Source organism: Neopsephotus bourkii, unplaced genomic scaffold (genome assembly GCF_033783945.1).
Source record: "Neopsephotus bourkii isolate Nb327-2 ecotype Australia unplaced genomic scaffold, CSIRO-AGI_Nbou_v1 NB_38, whole genome shotgun sequence".
Taxonomy (NCBI): Eukaryota; Metazoa; Chordata; class Aves; order Psittaciformes; family Psittacidae; genus Neopsephotus; species Neopsephotus bourkii.
The window spans coordinates 684,007-704,029 of record NW_026900555.1 but is presented as its reverse complement, the minus strand read 5'-3'; the positions used below and the strand labels follow the sequence as shown (position 1 = coordinate 704,029).

General features: G+C 36.7%; 1 protein-coding gene across 11 annotated transcripts in view; it reads right to left on the bottom strand.

Moving 5' to 3' along the window:
- NBEA (neurobeachin) overlaps window positions 1-20,023 on the bottom strand; it is a 499,996-nt gene that overhangs the window by 88,849 nt on the left and 391,124 nt on the right. For all 11 annotated transcript variants that reach the window (XM_061345312.1, XM_061345371.1, XM_061345303.1 and 8 more), the window contains 3 exons: window positions 12,251-12,368; window positions 11,346-11,448; window positions 5,523-5,638 (listed from right to left, as the gene is read on the bottom strand). In XM_061345312.1, the coding sequence (XP_061201296.1) occupies window positions 5,523-5,638; window positions 11,346-11,448; window positions 12,251-12,368 (337 nt within the window). The remainder of the gene's footprint in view (window positions 1-5,522; window positions 5,639-11,345; window positions 11,449-12,250; window positions 12,369-20,023) is intronic.

Below are 20,023 nucleotides of genomic sequence, written 5' to 3'. Positions count from 1 at the left end.
CTTTGATGCGGTGGGATTACTGTTAAGTACTTCTTTTAATAATCTTGTAACTGAGAATAGTAAAAATTCCCTGTATCACCCGGGGGTTCAATTGACATACACACTGTTCATGTACAATATGGTGTTTTCCTGTGCGCCTGAAGAAAAGGCAATTAGTATAATCATAGCTGCTTCCAAGCTTTCAAAGGATACCTAAGAAGGTGGCCAGGAGGGGAAAGGTGGCCAGGAAGGCTTATGTCTACAAAACCAGGACAAAAACCAGGGGCAAGAAGAGTATAATGCTGAGACTGATTGATAAGCAGCAGAATGCAGTGTTTACCTTTGGGAGAAAAACCCAGAGCTGTAAACGTGATGAAATATGCCTGAGTCAGAAAAGAGGGCAAGAAAGAGGTGAAGACCTTGGAAGCAGAATAGGGACATGAGAAAACAGTTGGCTAGAGGGCCAGAGAAAACAGGTTGAAACAAGACTTTAGAGTTTGAAAATGGAGAGGTACTTTGAAACGAAATCACAGTAAGTCATCAGGCTAGCACAAGTAATGGCAATCATATATCCCTGGATAGGAAATTATCTAGAGAGAGAGAACTATGACAGCTGAAGTAGACAGTTACTAAGTCATGAGTATGGACCACAACAGAAACAGTTGAAATAAAATGTTTCAGAGGTGGTAACAGGGTGATGTAAAAGTTACATATATATAAAAAAAAAGTCATAAAAAGATGGATTTTTTTTTTTTTTCCAAGGGGACACTTCAGTATTTCAAACATTGATTAAGAACAGAATAGCCAGGGGCCATGCTTGTCAGGACAGACATATTGGCAAACCAGGGAGAGATTTAAGAAGAAAATCATGTATTTATTTCAATGGTTCTGTTCTACAGAGACCAACGGTCTGTGTAATTAAGAATATTCACATGCAAGCAAAGGAATTCTTGTGGGAAAAGACCCAGTTGCATGTCACAAATGAAAGAAATGAGTTGGTGCCAGCAGTCTCACTTCTGAATATCTCTCTTCCAAGGCTGCTATTTCTTGAGTAATTTCAGAAAAGGACTGCAAGAAAACATGAGTGATTTTTGTAAAGGGCTAGATGCTAATTAAGCATCATTGGAATATGAAAGGAAGCTACAAAGACTTGGCAAAAAGTGTACTCAACCATTTTGTTAGTGGACCTCTATTTATTAGGAAGAGAATAAAAAACAATGAAGGGACTGATGTGTCACTTAACAGCAGAAAATCCACATTTCTTAGGTGCCAAACCTACACGTTTCTTACGTGAGTAAATTACAGCTCAGATACGCTGAATAAGACAGCAGGAGCTAAATGGCAACACAAATAAAAAAATTTTGCTGCACATATTTTTCAATGGCTAACAAAATGATATTGTTAGAACAGAAGAAGCTGCTTCTTCTTACTGGCAAAGTTGTATCTTTTAAGGAAATATTTCTTATGGGATCTCATTACAAAAGAGTATAATTAAAAAATTATTTGTAAATTGGATTTCCAAGGAAGAAAGAAAATACATATATCCTCTTTACTTGGCAAATAAGGTCATGAATATATTCAATACTCTATCTTTGTATAGAAAATAGAATACCATGTATTTTCTTCTGACTGCCAAGGGTCCTGTATACAGTGTATATATGAATTTGCTTCTGTTTAGTACAGATGTATTTGGACAGTTATCAGTTCAGTGTTATCAAAACAAGGGCAACAATTAGTAGAAGCACTCTGCTTCCAGTTCTGTATTTCTGGTAGAGACATTCTCTTTTTAGTGCTTCATTACAAAATGCCTATTTGTTGTAAAGGAAATATTTTGAGAAATACCTTTCAACAGAAAATTTACAGAAATACAGGCACAGCTGTAAAAGCAGCGCTGTCATTCAGGCTGCCTCATAGCTCTCTACCCTGCAGTTTCCCAGACCTCATGCCCTGGCTGTAGAGTGCCATGCAACAGTGAAGCCAGGAAACAGTCTGGGGATGTGAGAACTTTGAGGCTTTCTAGCATACATTTATGTTTTGAAGCATTCTCCACTGCCACTGGACTTGTAGCTCACATGCACTCCATCATGGGGCTGCGGGGAGGTTCTGGCTTTCCGGGAACTTTATTAGTAAATTCTTTCTAACACCTACAAGTTCTTGAGGCTTTGGAAGTCAGCTTCCTAGCTGAAGTGCAAACTTCATTAGGACTACAAACCCAGGTTGATCTTTCAAAAAATAACTTTGGTGAATTTTTGCTACTGTCAAAAAGTTGGAAAATTTCAGGATTTGTTCCAATTCAAGATTAAAAATCTGTTGTCATGTGTAGAACTGGCTGTTGGGCATCAATCAGTTTTAGTTCTCTTATGTTGTTTTCAGTAAAGGGTACTTGTGTGTCATTGGCAGGGAGTTCAACTACTGAGGATAAATTTTATTTTAATTTGCAGAGAAACATAATGAGTTTGTACAAGAGTGCACCAGTGAGTGCAGATGTCATAATGACATTAGCAACTGAAATCTATTTTTCCATGTTCATAGAGACTATGAATCTTCAAAATCTTAAAAGAAGAAGCATAAATAGAAAGCACATAATACAGCAATGCAATCATGCTTTCTTACAAGCTCTTTGCATTGAAGGCCATTCTAACATGCAATAGTAATAGTTGATGTCAGCAGGACCCTTTATTTCACTAATCCTGATGGAACACTATCAGATGTGACAGCACTCTTGCTGACTGGGAAAACACCCAAGAATCTCAGCTGCTTTTAGACATTCCTCCAAAATGATTTATGCAATTGTACAGTGATACTGTTTTCCCAGCATAACATGGTGACTGATACCCTTCTAGGGAAACAAAACCAGAACAGAAAACAAATAGATTGGTAAGGACCCATTAGCAAAATCCAAGCAATGCAGATGGGTTTAAAATAAAAATCAAAGTATGGGATATTTTTTCTAACAAGTAAAATGACCTCAAATGTTACTCAACACCTTGCTCACACCTTGGCAGAACAGCATGCGTCAGTATTAATTTTTATTTCACCAACACTGGTGTCTTCCGAAACTTTAAAAATCTGCATATTGGCCCTCCTTTAGAAAAAATGTATCTGTTGCTCCATGTGACCCCAAAGCATCATTAAAAAGAATGACTTAAAATAAATCAGTCAATACAAGATGGAGACAAAGAGGCAGAATTTCTTCTGAAGACTCAAATTTACCTTCCTCTAATTTGGAGAATACGGTATTTACCTAAATTTGAATTTGAATTTAATCATGCACTGCTGAAAGACTTCATAAGATGGTAGGTAATGCTGTGAAAGTAAGCAAGTGAGCTTATACAATTAGCAACAACGATTAAATGAACAAAATAAGATTTACCAGTAAGAGACTGATACCAAAAAATCTGCCATAAATTAACTGCTTTGAGTCAGAGACAGACACTACAAAGGTACTGACCAAGCTGCTGGAAGCTTTTCCAAATAAAATAAAAGTTCATAGAATCACACACACAAACAAAAATATAGTCAGTAATCCTCCAACGCCTCCTTGGGCATAGCAGGTGGTACATGGAATGAAAATGCAAGGCCATCCTGTTGTAAGGCAGGTGGATGACAGTATATGACATTAAGAGAAATACGTCTCTTGCAACCACCCGGCTGTTTGGATATAAAGACTGTGTAGCAGTACTAGTACCAAACAACAGTTAAAAAAAAAACAAAGATTTTTCTTGAGACCTCTGAAATGCTGTGAAGGAATTTCTTCAGGCTGAAGCTTATTTACTGATGGATACTTCAGTGTAAGTGTCACTGCAATTCCTAATTGAATTCAGACATAATGATGTCTTCCAGGTTTGGATGCTTTTGTGATATACCTAAAAATAAATGATCTTGAATTTTGATTAAAAATGAAAAGTAATTCATCAAAAAATGGCTCAGCTCTTGTCTACTCTCATTTGAAGAGTTTAGGTATACTGCTTACAGAAAAAATGAATACATAAAGGGGAAATTACAAGTGAAGGACAGTTCTGTCAATAATATATCGGACAAGGACTGAGGGGGCCTGGGCTAACTTCCCATCTCTTCACTAAACCCTCCAAGTTTGGGTGAGGCAGTCAGGCAGCCTGAGAGACTCTGCCTGCATTTCCTCATCAGCAGAAGGGCAGCGGATGTGCAAGAGACGGAGAGCGGCTGGAGGCAGGCCAGTGTCCAGAAGCAGGATAGCAGCATTCTTGTGGCACTGCGCCAGAGGTAATAAATGCTCAGCAAGGCTCCTTCCTTCGGCAGAGATCTGTGGGACTGTAGCTAAAATGTCTGCGAACCAAGCTGGTGAGCCTGCACTGGACTGCACCCTATGGACTTTCCAGCCCAGGGTCTCCAATAGCTTCAGAGACTCTGCTTTGTGCTCCACTGCACAAGGTAAACATGTGCTCAGATTTCCAACTGTTCAGTGGTAGCACTTCTGTATCACACTGTGATAATTTGATGACACATTTATTAACGTCTCTAAGACTGGATACACAGAGGATGACTACCATATAAAAGCCTAAAGGTTCAAACCAAGTGAGTTTGACAGCTCCTGAGTTCTGCCACTGCCCTAATGGGTAGAATGCTGTGACTGCCCTCAGACTGGTCAGTATAACGGGTGTTACCTTTGGGTTTCACACTTATATTTGTCTTATGTCTGGCCTGAGGGTAACCTCAAGCATAAAATTCAAGATGAAGTAAAGATGAGTTGTAACACTGGAGTAAAAAGTTATGCCTGGTGGAATTTAATTTGGGTTTCAAATTAAAGCTCACTGGAGTGAAATGTCTGAGGAAGGCTCTCCTCAGGCAGATTCGCAAGCAGCATGTGTGCTACAGGCAGGAATCATAATAGAAGACATCCTCCTGAAAATCTTTGCATATAACGTAGAAAGCTGCTGCTTTTTACATTTAAAATTACCACACAAGTTATCACATAGAAAAGAGAAAGGTGAAAAGAATAATGCCTTCATGAATATTTAATTAATGACAATTGCCAGGAAAGTTCTTCTTTTGCCAATAACAAACGATGTATATGGCAGTTATCCCTCATTTAAAATATTTAATCTGATATTATATTTCAGCGCAAAGAACGAAACGAGAAAAGATGCTGTAATCTAATCATACCGCAATCCAGGTGACATCTGTACTAGGCAGAATACTGTTGTTATTCTGCTGTCTAGTTGGTGTTGCTGAGAATGATGAAGTAGTGAAATTATATTTTCCCATTATTATTTCCAGACACTCTCTGGCAATGGTTTGTTGACTCTAATAAAGCTTCAGACAAAGCTGTCAGCAGAGGAAATGGCAGAAGGGGAGCAAGGAACAGCCTCCACAACAATATATGAATTTAAGGTCTCAGTGATAGGTAGTGCATTTCCTGATAGAATTTTATGTGTGAGTTTCAGAATCTATCATAAACCTGCAGCTGAATTCTAGAGGGATAAATGTATGCTACCAAGTCATAGTGCTTAAGACTTTGACAAACATAAACATATTATGAAGAATTACAGAGTTGGAAGCCTTACCTGCTATAGTGTTGAGGAACATCAAGTATTCAAAGTTAGATATCTCTCGTCTCTGCCAGCGCTGAGTCATGTTGGAGGATTTATAAAGCTGTCGGGGAGTGGCCAGAGAGATTCTCCTAGGAAATATATTTAGAGAATGATTTTTTTCACAGCCTCATTAAATGCTAAGATGTAGGGCAACGTCATTAGTGTGATTAATTTCAGATTCTCTCAGAGGCTTTTTTAGTTCATTTAACAAAGTCAAGAAGACATTATTACCCATATTTGAGAAATGTCTAAAATTAATAGCTGTACTTTATTTTACAGTACTACAGCATAGTAATAATTCAGAATAGTATATTTTGTGTTTTATTTTATTCTGAATCTGATTAAAAGACTGGGAGTAAAAAACTGCAGACCTCCTGGTGCCTGGCTTATCTAGCAGGAGTAAAAGAGGAATACCATTTCCCTGTTTCAAAAGGATATGTTGAGATAAGTTCATTAAGGTGAGTGAGTGATAGATTAAAGTGCCATATATTTCCAGCACATGGATTGAAGATATTTATTCCACAATCTGTGCACCTCCTCCATGGTCAGCTACCCATGTTCCCTTCCTATATCCCAGTAAGCTTCAAGATTTCTATTTACAGCCTGGTTTCTGAAAGAAATAACTTTAATTCATTTACATGTCCATCTGCCAGTCTCTCCATAATAACTTTGGAATTTCATTTCATTCAGATCTGGAAAAAGAGTAGACACTTCTAAGATACTCAATTTCCACACATTTCCTAAAACTTACATGACTGAATTAAAGGAGAAAAAAACAAAACACTGTGCCAAGGAAGAGAAAAGCAGAAAATTTCAGCTCTTCTGTATTCAATTTGATACCATCACAGTAACCAAATACTATGCACCAAACTCTAAATTACCCATACCATAACATTTACCAATCATGGTTGGTAAAACACAGGGTCTAGATTAATGCATCAAAGAAAAAAAATCTGCAACAAGCAGAAATAGCCTCACTACTCACAACTCATTTCTAAGGAAAACAGTCATTCCTGAAAAAAAAGACATAGAAAATCTTTGGGAGAAGAAAAAGTTCAACTCCTGAGATACTTATTTTTACAGAAACCTGAACTTTATAAATGGATGAAAATAAAGAAGATGTTTATACTTGCTTAAAAAAAAAAAAATAGGGGATCCTTAGTGTGCAACCCATTCATTAATTTAAAGAATGTATCTAGTATTTATGTAGCCTGTAAAGAGTAAATAACGACCCCCAGTGCTTTGGTTTTCAGTTGCACACTAAACATTAAGTGTACTATTTCTAGACTCTGAATGCTGGGCGGTTTCTTAAAGTCACAAACAAGGTGTCAAATTGGGCAGCAGTTACAAAATGTGTACCATCTACTTTTATAGATACATGTACATACTCCTATGTATGCACTAAACCCTATTTCTGGAGAAAGTATGAGTTTTGGTTTGTGACTGGAGTGTGCATGTATCAAAATTATATGGCTAATTGTCAATGTGTCAGTTGCCTATCTCTGCCATAATTTGGCTGACAAATTGAGCATACAAAAATGACCATGGAAATGTAGGTACTCTTCCCTCTTTTTTTTTTTCTTTAATCTCTGTATTTACCCAAAATAGCAGTATATAATGTCTTGCCAGCTTGGCAAGAAAGACCTTCACTGGTACACAACAGACATTACAATTTTTTTTTAAGTTGTTTCTGTTGCACTTCTGAACAATTTAGCCAAAGAATTATCTGAATGTAACCATATGTTATATTGCCTTTTATAGAATAATAATCACTTTTACAGTGGAACTTTCGAAGACATGTTGTTCCCAGTAAACTTTGAGTAATGCTACACACAAATTAATAAATACAGAAAATAAAAATACTAAAGAGGTCATTAAATTTACAAAGCATTTCTGTCACAGACTCTTTCTCCCATGACAAAACAACATTTATGCATCAGTACAGTTTAGTAGCTCCTTTTAGACTTTACTCACAATCTCACAAGGAGTCTCAAAAATCTATAAACTGTCAAGTTTTGGACTTCACATTTGAATGCCTGATTTGAGCAAAATCTACAGAAAATCAAAATGTATTTAAAAAAACATTTATTTATATCTAAAGTATTTGAAAGGTCTGCAGTTATTTCAGCAGAGACTGGAAAAAAATATGCACAATAAATTGGTTCCACATCTGCTTGTTTCACTTAACAGGAAGACCCACTGTTTTGTGTTTTGCTAAATGCACACAACATTGATCAAACCATTTCTCTCCTTCGAGATACCCTAACCAATATGAAGATGCACAAATGAATGTGCTTCCTTTGTTTCTAGGAACCGTGAAATACCTGCTTATAGCGGAAACTGCAGAAGACTCTCTGATGTACAGGGAGATGAGTCAACTTTTCAAGATTCATTTTTCCCATTTTATTGAAGGAAGGGATGTTAGATATCCCATGACCGACCCCCTTTCACAATCACTTAATTTAGTTAGCTACAAGCCAATCTCATACAAAGAATCTTTTAAGTATCTCAGAAAAAATACAGCACCTGTGTGAGGTTCTGTGGTGTGTTGTTCCTGTTCAGAAACAAAAAAGGCTTGGGAAAGTCACTGACTTTTGACAGGAAACTCATCAATATTCACTTTTAATCAAAGCTCTGAAAGGGGTTTCATGCTTTGATGACAACAAATCTTAGTTTTCCTAACCCTCTCCCTTCTGAAAATCTCAAAATCCAACTTTTGGATCTTGAAATCCATCACCAAGCTACTGATGTGGAATAAATGGCAGAGCTGAGCTGACATTAAATATAGTTAACATGCTAGACAAAATACATTTCCATTCAGCAAAAAAAACTACATAATTTCTGTTTCTCTGATTTACTAACTGAAGCTATTGTTTTCATAATGCATCAATAGCCCACAGAAGTTCACTGGAAGGTGCTAGCACGTGTTTAGTGGAGAAGTATGAGACTCTTATCTTTTATCAAGTCTTTGATCTCTATATGCTTACAAAACTATCAGGCAGCTCACAGTTTCTAAGCTGTCATGTTACTCTCACAAAAAATTTATCAGTAAATTACACTTGAGGTGTTAGGACCTAAAAAGTGGTCTGCTAATAGCATTGTAAAAATTAGCATATTTACCTATGTAAAATCATATGGAGCTGCAGAAATAAGTAAAATATAAGGCACAGCACTGTCTGCCCAGGTGTCTCCTATGACATGTTTCAGGAACATTTAAAATGTGTTTATTAAAGACAGATTAATTTGATTGCTGATTCAGACCAAACTTTTCAACATGTGAACAGTAATTTTAAGGACCTAATACTTCTCTGTAACATTACGCACAGGCTTGAATGCTTTGTTGAAGCAAAGCATTAGACAGGTTGTTGGGAAAAGTAGTAAAGAGGCAATCTGGAGACATGCTCAAAACAGTAATCTGTAACAATCTTGGGAAGAGATACTAGCTCATTTGCTTCTAACTCTTTGTGCCACCAGCAGATCATTAATATTGTTTTTTCTATTTCCTTCCTTCTTTGTTAATTGCAGGACTTCCCCATGAAAACAGAAATGCATTTAAAGTCCATGTAATGCATTAAAAGTAATATGCTCCTTTAGAATACTTCCATCATGAACATAATTCTTTATGATAATGTATTTAACTTTAGATAAAATGTTTATCAGAGTAGTATCAGAGAGGAAATATTAATTATAAAAATTAACTCAGAACCTAAGCAAAAAAACCCAAAGATCTGCTTTTTGCTAAAATATTTTAAAGCACAGTTGAATCTAGAAAATTGTTCATAAAAAAAGATAACATTATACTCAGCATAGCAGTTCTTTTTGGTTACTCAGCGTAGCTTTTCCTAATGTTAGATATACAAATAAACAGAATTTTTAAATTACCATTCCAGAACAAACATATTCATTGGAAAGGAAACTACATTCTAGCATCAACAACATATTAACTACCAAGCAGTTAAGAGACAGATTTTCCCTCAGTTACCAGTTACTCCACTGCGATCCTAGTGAAGACAATAAGTGTATGTAGACAGAAAAAAAAAAAACAACAACCCAAAAAACCATGATTACATGGTCTTTATTGTGCATAAATCATAACATGATTGGCACAAAAACAACTTCACTACCACATGCTAGATTTATTCTAAAGGCTAGCAAGCCCATTTTTGATTCAAATTGAAATTAAAGCAAAAAGGTATCGAAATAACTGCATATACTACTGAAGATGAAACTTTTCTAAATAATTATACATTCACAAACTTTTTCAGACAATTACTGAATAATGCACAAAGGATATGAATGTCAAAAGCAAAAAATGTCACTGTAGATATAAAATTCTGATTGAGGAATTTCTGTTTTGTTTGTTCTAGACTATGTGGCCACTTGTATTTCAGAAAAGAGTACTATTACTTTCCATTTAGAGACAGAAGTTCCTTTAATCTGAGTATTTGGAAGAGCAATGCAAATATTAACAAGATGCACCTTCCAAGGAAATGCCCCAACTTCCCCTTAATCTCAGTGAAAACTTGAAAAATTTGGCAGTTTGCCTAAGAACTTCAGCACATTCAGGAGATCAAGCCTTAGGCATCATGAGACTCTTGAGCTCATGACAGGGAATGATGTTCGTCTGGGACTGAAATAGTTCCTCAGTCCTACAAATGCTTTGATGCTTCACAGTATTTCCACATTCTGCACTGGTATAAAACAAGGACAATATGAAATTTTAGTTTGTAGGAAATGAATTAAAGAAAGAAAAGACACATCCCAGACACCACACCGATGATTTAGACACTGGCTTTTTGCCAATCATTCTTTTGTCAAGCCAAATGGAGACCTGAACCCTACGTACTACATTTTGTGAATTTCCTGCTGTTTCCGCACTCACTTCTGTTTATTTATTCTTATTCCATTTTGACCAGAAATTAATTCTGAACCCAAATATTTTTCACCAAACTTCTGTGGATACGCCCTCAAAACCAATATTAGGTCTGAACAGACATTTCCAAACAAACACTCAAAAAAAAAAAAAAAATTGGAGGCAGAAACACACCCCCTACCAAACTCAGTGAAGTACATATGAAGACTTCATCCATCACTGAAATATGAACACATTTATAGTATAAGATCTAACAATACCCAGCCTTTTCCTGACCTGATATGATATTGCTGTTGAAACCGGACGTGTCCACATATGTGAAAATCTCTAAAACTGAACTTTAGTGGTCTTTTCCAAAATATGTATCCTCCTTAATTTTGGAAGTGGAAAGAATAATGCATTATATTAAAGAATGGAAGAAATTTAGAAATTGCAAAACAGCCACTATATTTGATGACCAGTGAAGTAAAACCCACACACATTCATATAAAAGGCAAGTGAGAAGACAGATATAAAAGTTCTTTTCATTCATAAGCCACAAAATCTAGTCAAGTTTAGTTCCATGTCCTGCATACCAATCACAGCAAGGATGAACATTCTTTGTTGCATTTTTAAAACCTGACTGAAAACCATACTTTGAAATGATAAAATATAAGGTGTTTTTTTTTTGTTCTTCACTAGAAGGTACTTATATTCTCTAATTAAAATAAAAATCTAATTTATAATACTTTTACTTCTATTCCATAACAGGCCATATAGCAAATAAAGGGTATTGTTTCTCAAACTAAACTTAAGAAAGAGAAAAATCTAGAATCTTATTCTAGAATATTATAAAGAATAATATTTGAGTATTGACATGTTTAAAAATATCATTTGTATAATAAAGAAAGCACAAAATATACAAACTATTTTAATTACATTACCTGGCTTGTGGCAAACCATAGCTGGTTCCTACTCCAACACGTGGTAAGCTGTACACAACTTTTTTCACTGTTGCTTGGTCAGGAAAATTAAACATAACAGAAGCTAAATGAAGAAGAGAAAATATGGACTAGTAAACCACCTGAAGAAGTCTGTTTCTCCACCTGCATGTATTTTTACAATGCTCTTTGATTTTTATTTGGGAAGAAAAGTCAAGTTCTACTTTCTTCCTCCTGGGAATCCAAGTTAGAACAGAAATCCCTGTCATGTTTCATGCCTATGTATCATTAGCACTAACATTTTGTCACTAACTCTCCCATTTTGCAGAAGACCTGAGCAAGGCATCCTTCAGAGGCATTGAAGCTTACCATTAACCCATATAACCTCTTACCAGGCTGGGGAGCTGTTAAATAGCTGGCACTAAAACACACAGGACCAGAAACTGTCTAATTCCCTCTACAGCTGAAATGAAAACTTATATCAGAGCTCCTCAGTGCAAAAGACTACAGACACACCTCACAACCGCTCAACTCTGATTCAGAGTAGCGCATTCAGAAAAATGAGGGGATCCATTTATTGATCTGGTCCTTTTTACTTAAACTCAGAAAATGAGGCAGACAGGTGAGATCATAGAAAAAGCAAATTTCCTATCAAACATTTGAAGAATTTATGAATTGCAATGACCTGTTTCTATAAACAAATATCTCTACTATGTAGAAAGCAGTGAGATTGACTTAAGCAATTGATTTTAATATGAAATGTGATGAACACATGGAAGGGTAAGCATTACTAAACAGACATGAATACTTTATCAAAGGAATCACAGAGTTTAAATTCTAGAATTAACAAGTAACACATAAAATAACTCCTAGCATATTTTTATGCAACAAAATAAGCAAAAACATACTTCTGTTTGCCATGAACACTTCCAAAGCTGTGTTCTGGAGAAGGTAGCGTCTTGAAAAAACAGCCCGAATCTCACTGAACATCCATTTTCCATGAAGGCCTTCTGTATAGGCAAGGACCTTTAAAAAAAGTCAAGGTAAGAGTTATTAGCAGGAGCTTTTCATTAAAGTATTGCATAAGAACACAGTAAATTTCACCCATTAATGAAGTAAACTCAAGTTAATTGTATCTCTTTAACACCTAAAAACCATGACTTACAATGTGAACATAAATGTTTTTTTAAATAAATACAATGAAGTATAGCTGCTAGAAGAATATCGTAAGTACTGTAACATGATACTCCTAAGATATTTCTTGTAAGTCACATTAACTTATTTCCTCCAGACTCTACAAACAAACACTGGGTAATGGACACAGTTGCAATTATGCTTAGCTGTATATTCTTCCAACACTGCATGACACAGTTGTCATGTATCAGATAACAGATTTACTTCTGAGACTATCTTATGCAAAGCACAACCAAGATAACACACCTTCTTACTCACATCTACTTCAGGGTCATACTCCCCCTCCATTTCATTAATAAATATAGAAATTACGTAGGAAAGTACGTTGACACAATATTTTTTCTAAAGTTAAGTACTACATGTAATATCCCAAACTATGAACAAAATTTAACAATTTGTATTTTTGCATTTTAAAATTAATGTTTAAAATAGTTAAAAGTAGCATTTATTTCAAATGTATCAGTTTCTCAATTGAAGGTATTAAGACTAGATAGCAATACCTAAATTATTTTTTTCACTCTTCATTCATTGTTCTGGATGTTCAGGGAAAACAGACAAAAAAGACACAATTTAATTAGGTATCAGATTTATTAACTTTTCTCTAACTTTTCTCCCTAAACCCAGGACATCTGTGAATTATGATCCCAGCAGTATCATGCATTGAAGAACTACCCTTTTCCAATGCTTTTCATCAGCTGGAAGGCTGTTTTCAGCTCTCTGCCTCTGCTCAGATGGGCTCTGTCCATAGCTGAGACCCTGACTTCATGCTAGGAGGAATCAGGTGTCTGGGACAGTTATCATCCCCTCACAACACCCAGCTGAATTTCTCAGGCTCTGTAGACTTCCCCTACGCTACAGTTACTGAGAATGCTGCAGCTTCAGTAAAAACAAAGTAGCACAATGAAAACCTTTGCTAAAGGGAAATGCAAAAACAAGGTTTCAGATTGGAAAGACTGAATTTCTCTGTTCTCTGTTAGGTAGTAGAACCTGTTGGTACACCAGCTTGCAATGCTTTACTCACTCGGGGTCTTTACTTTCTGTTCTCATGACCTCCTCCAACTTCTGAAAACGGAAATGTTAGGGAAATCATACGTTGCTGCTGTCAACAGTCTTTCATGCTTGAGATAATGGAAATTATAATCCCTCATTTTTTTCACTGACGTAGCTTCAATTTTGTGACATGTCTTCGTATATGAAAAATTTAATCCAAGTTTGTACACTTGATGCTAAAAGAACTCCACAGATTTTTGTTAATTTGTTCTCCATAACCTTTTTCTTATAATCGTGACGAGTCTATTTCAGAGCTGAAAGTAACAGCAATAATACAAATATGCTTCAGCACACTTAAGAGGATTCAAATGTTGCTTCTATCCTTGATGGAAACTGGACAAAGGAACACACTGCGCCCCATGTTCTGCATATATGAGAGTAAGTTACAGACAAAACTCAGAGCAACACTGTGGCTGACAGCCCTGTTTTATTCAACTCAGTTCTCCACACTAACTAAACAGAGCCTTGAAGAAGGAAAGCAGGTTGATTTCTTTGGAGGTCTCCAGACACACGCAAGAGACTATATGCTCCCTCCATCCAGTCACAAGCCAGCTGTGGAATTACTACCTCATAGGCTTAAGTCTTGCAATGGTTAACAATCTGCACTTGATTTTTGCTTTGAACCCTGTTGACTTCAGCTTCTAGCCACTAGATCTCATGACACCTTTGTCCATGAGATTAGAAAGTCTTCTAGTATCAGATAGTGACAGATTTCCTTGTGTCAGTAATTACAGACTGTGATCTAGTTACTGTTTGCCTTTCTCTTTGATAAGCTAAATAAACCAAATTTTTTTTCAATCTTTCCTTGAGATCAGATGCTAGGATACAGCTGGTATTGTGTATGTGAAAGTCAGATGGCTAAGAACAATGACCGAAGATTTCAGCACCCTCCTTCTTTGAATGCATCCTGGTGCTATCTGATACATAATTTTTGTAAATACACAGGTTCTTAAGATACACAGAGAAAATAGGAAGGAAAATACTCTAGTTAAAAAAGCTAAAAGTACAGCAGTCAGCAGATTTGCCAAAGAATTAGTTCCTTGACAAAACACCATGCTTCAGGAATTCACTTTTTATTTCAAAAGCGTTTCTAGTTGTCTATTTTTTTCTTAAAGAAAAATGTTTAATACTGACTATATCTTATGTATTAACATCTTAGACGATTCACAGTAAGTTTTACAATGTCTTAATGTGTACCACAGCTTAGTTGTTATAGATCAACACTAAAAGCCCATTGTATACTGATCATAAACTGCTTTTTTCTTCCTCCTCTTTTTACTCAAATATAAACCAAGTGTAATTCCATAGACATACATTCATCCTTTTATGACATGAATGACTTAAGAAAGCACTCCAGTAAAGCAGATAGATAGGAAATCAGAGGAAAGGAAGGAGTCTGTAATTCAATTATTGTCCAAAATTACACTCTTCTTAACTGTCTATTAGTCCTACAAATATCAGATTATCATGTTGATATCAAATCATCGCAATTATTTAAGTATTTCTGTTGTATTGTTTTCCTGTCCAAAATACACTACCCAATTTTGCCATCCTCCATAACATCTAACACTATTTTCAAGCATTCATTATTAGGTATCTACAGTTTACAACAGAAATTACTGACATAGCTGCAAGATTCTTTCTTGTTTGTGTTGTAAAAGCCAAACCAAAGTAATTTAAGTTTTCTGAATTTGAATCCTTTAAAACGTTCATACTTTTTTTTCTCCTATGATGATTTTTAGCATTTCACTTTCTCACACTACATGAATGAATGCCTGCATGTATTGTATATTTCATTATTCACAAAAACATGGAAATGACCACTTCATTCACCAAAAGACACTGAAATTATGTTACCTAGTTATCTGAAGCCAAAATTACCATGTGCTCTATCCAGTATCTCATTGTTTGTAACTGAAGTCAGTGCTCAATATTTCGATAGCTTTGAGGTTTTTTCCTTAAAACAGTCATGAAGACTTCTTGTTCTTAATGGCTAAAATTTCATCACAAAGTATGGAATTCTAGGTGTATCTTAAACAAGTTGATTTTAATAAAATAAAAACAAACCAAATAAAGTCTATATGTGACTGGGCACTCTTTTAATTTTTAATATCAGCTGTGATTGTTTGGTTTAACGTTCACTTCTCCTTACAAAACCCTTTCACTTCTTCAGAAATATGGCCATGTTTTAAAAATAGTAAAGGGTCCACTGAGCAGACAATAGACCAAGAACAAAAATTTGCTAGGATGCACTGCAGTAAAATGAAGCTGTCACCCTAACAGGGAAATGAGAACTCTCTAAATCTCAGGATTCTGTAATATGAAGAAACATCTACTGGTGACACTTACTTTGATTAGATTAGATTAGTAAGGCATCTTGAGATGTTCAGATGGAAAGATCTACAGAAGAGAAGCAGAACCACTACTTAAGTGCTTTCCTCTTGGCTCAGATGTGAAGGCTCCATTTTAATTTTATTTCTGATACAATCAAGATATCTCCCTGTGGATTTCTTTTCTCAATTAAAAGTTAAGCCATTTTTTACCATAAATGTACTTCAGTAATTATTCAGTTATTGATAATGTTTTAGTTGTTAATTAACTCCTGGAATTTTGAGATACTGCATTAACAAGAAGATCAGAATTACTAGTTTCCATTTCGCTAGAATTTCTGATAGATTATAGGAAAAACACTTGGTGGTTCGTAACACTTTCTGGTATCTCATAGCACCAGACACAGCACGCAAAAAGATATTCTGGCAGTTTTCTTTTGATTTTTTTTTCTGGAATTGAAATAATCACAAAATCATGTGCTACAAAGAAATTAAGGAAAGCAGCCTGTCCAAGTCCTATCCTCAGACGCAAACTTTATGGTCAGAACGGTCACTTCTCCAGTGTGTTGCAAAAAAATGTTTCTTATTGTGAAATATTTCCTTTTTTTCAGTTAGTCCTTTGGGGTGATTCATTAATACCTATGTATGTGAATTTAATATACTGTTTTCAATAGGAATTTGTCAGTTGTATTTTGAAACAAGATTTCTGGTTCAGGGTATTTTAATTCTAACCTGATTCGTCAAATAATGTATCAACCGATACTTGTAACATCTGTGAATCTTTGTTTAGTGCAAAATGCACATATCCATTAACATGCAATATAACTGGTTCTGTGTTTTTTTTATTATTTTCAAAGCACTTGTTTCCTGATTTTGTTCATTATTATTTTCCTATTGTACTAATACTGTCAAGCAACAACAGCAGTTAAGAACATTGTTGCCTTGTACTCATGTATTATATAATTGGGGGGGGGGGGGTTATCCACATTTCTACAGATACATTTCAAAGTTCCTACAGATTATTTTTTTTTCAAAGTCTGAAAATGATCCTCAGTCATGCTTTCTGAAAATAAATAAATTTAAAAAATGGCCATTTCCTGAAATATATTTTTTTCTTTATCAGTAACCAAAAAAGCTTCCAAGAATACTGTAATTTTGGTACTACGGAAACTTTTTCATTCTATAAAGACAGTTTTATCCAGTGTTTAAGTGTGTCTACTAGTATCTTTAACCTGGACACTGCTATTCTGGTTAGTATATTAAAGAAAAGAACTTTGTCATGTCCTTAGTTTAGACATCAAAATCCCATATATCTGTTAAACAGCTCTGTTACTCAGCAATGCAGGGTATTGTCTTTGCCATGTGTTACTCATTTCATTTTCTTTTTCCTCTAGATATGCAATAAACGTCTATGAATTTATCCTTTTTCCTTCTTCTAAGTTTACTTTTTCTACTTCTTTAATCTTTTACGTTCCAAGAAGTATTCACTCTACATTTGAACAGACTTGACTAAGGTCTAGCAGGATGCTGTTGCATCCTGGTAGCCCAACCCAAAGCAACCTTTCATCTTTTTCTTGATTCACAGTATCACAGTATGTTAGAGATTGGAAGGGACCTCAAAAGATCATCTAGTCCAATCCCCCTGCCGGAGCAGGAACACCTAGATAAGGTTACACAGGAACGTGTCCAGGCGGGTTTTGAATGTCTCCAAAGAAGGAGATTCCACAACCTCCCTGGGCAGCCTGTCCCAGTGTTCTGTCACCCTCACTGAGAAGAAGTTTCTTCTCAGGTTTAAGTGGAACCTCTTGTGTTCCAATTTGTACCCATTTCCCCTTGTCCTTTCATTGTTTGCCACTGAGAAGAGCCTGGCTCCATCCTCGTGACACTCCCCCTTTATATATTTATATACACTAATAAGGTCACCCCTTAATCTCCTCCAAACTATAGAGACCCAGCTCCCTCAGTCTTTCCTCATAAGGGAGATGCTCCACTCCCTTAATCATCTTAGTTGCCCTGCGCTGGACTCTCTCCAGCAGGTCCCTGTCCTTCTTAAACTGAGGGGCCCAGAACTGGACACAGTATTCCAGATGAGGTCTCACCAGGGCTGAGTAGAGGGGAAGGAGGACCTCTCTCGACCTACTAACCACCCCCCTTCTAATACACCCCAGGATGCCATTGGCCTTCTTGGCCACAAGGGCACAGTGTCGGCTCATGGTCACCCTGTCGTCCACCAGGACCCCCAGGTCCCTCTCCCCTACACTGCTCTCTAACAGGTCGTTCCCCAACCTATACTGGAACCTGGGGTTGTTCCTGCCCAGATGCAGGACTCTACACTTTCCCTTGTTATATTTCATCAAGTTATTCCCCGCCCAACTCTCCAGCCTGTCCAGGTCCCTCTGGATGGCAGCACAGCCTTCTGGCGTGTCGGCCACCCCTCCCAGCTTAGTGTCATCAGCAAACTTGCTGATAGTACACTCAATTCCCTCATCTAAATCGTTGATGAATATATTAAATAATACTGGTCCCAGTACCGACCCTTGAGGCACTCCACTAGATACAGGCCTCCAACTAGACTCCGCCCCATAGACTACAACTCTCTGGCTTCTCTCCTTCAGCCAGTTCACAGTCCACCTCACTACCCAATCATCCAGACCACACTTCCTCAATTTAGCCGCAAGGATGCTGTGGGAGACCGTGTCAAACGCTTTGCTGAAGTCAAGGTAGACCACATCCACCGCTCTGCCATCATCCATCCACCGTGTTATTTCCTCATAAAAGGCTACGAGATTGGTCAAGCACGACTTCCCCTTGGTGAAGCCATGTTGACTGCCCCTCATAACCCTCTTATCCTTGATATGCCTTAAGATGGCACCAAGGATAAGGTGTTCCATCACTTTCCCAGGAATGGAGGTGAGGCTAACCAATCTATAGTTACCCGGGTCCTCCTTCTTGCCCTTTTTGAAGACAGGACTGACATTTGCTTTCCTCCAGTCCTCAGGCACCTCTCCTCTTTCCCAGGACTTGGTAAAGATGATGGAGAGCGGTCTAGAAGGCTTGGAGGCATACGCTTAAAGGCTCTGTATTGTATATTCACAATGTGAGCCTCAAACAGTCCAAAAACCATAACAAATTTTTCAGGTCCCTCTGTTTTCCAGTGGTTTAAATGTTCTGAATTATGTGTCCAGTTTTTCGACTTTCACCAAATTCTGCATGTCTTCCTCAACACTAACTACAACTATTTTATTTATGCACTAACTATATGCTGTGCCTTTATGTTTTGTTTTGTTTTGTTTTGTTTTTTAAACTAAGCTTGCAAAGTTGTGTTTCTTCCAATACAAAATAAGCCCTTGTGATCCACATATACAGTGGTACTTCAGTTTGAACAGGATTCTTGTTCGTATTTCATTCTTCATTCCCCATCACCAACTCCGGTTGGAAGGCAGATTACATGTGAGAGCCAAGTATGAGCCCATCTATCTTATGTGTCCCAACCTTGAATGAAAGAGAGGAAGACGAAATCTTGATTCATTTCAGTTACACTAAAGTTCCTACACCTATGTTATCAAAAAGAACAAAAGTAAAATAGCCCTGGTGTTCCAGGTTTCCACGTCAGGAGCCTGCATATAGTTTCTCATGACAGACTTTTCCGTTAATGCAGTTAGTTGGCAAGGAGAGAAGAGAAACTTTCTGAAGTTCCCTCATCCATTCTTGTCAAATGAATATTTAATAGTCCCTAAGGTTGAGAAAGTATTTTCTACAATAAAATTCTGCTGTAAACTTAAAAAAGAAGATATATTTTTGTTAGCCTGATACTACCCTCCTGAAAAATAGCCAAACACAGTTGTGATGAGCATGAACTATGCAAAAGGTTCTGCTCGAGTCTTCTGCCTCCCTGTTGTCTGGTGGAAACTGTAGCTCCTGCTTTGGGTAGGCAATGAGCTAAGAGGTCCATAATGAAAAAGCTAAAACCTATATTTGTGGTCACCTCAGCTTTTTTGTACATGAATAGGCAGGGGAAAAGAAAAAAAAAGCCAAGGAAGTGAAGAAAAGCTTGATTAACATTTTGGGAAAAGCTACCACCCTTTATAGTTATATTTGAAACAGCAG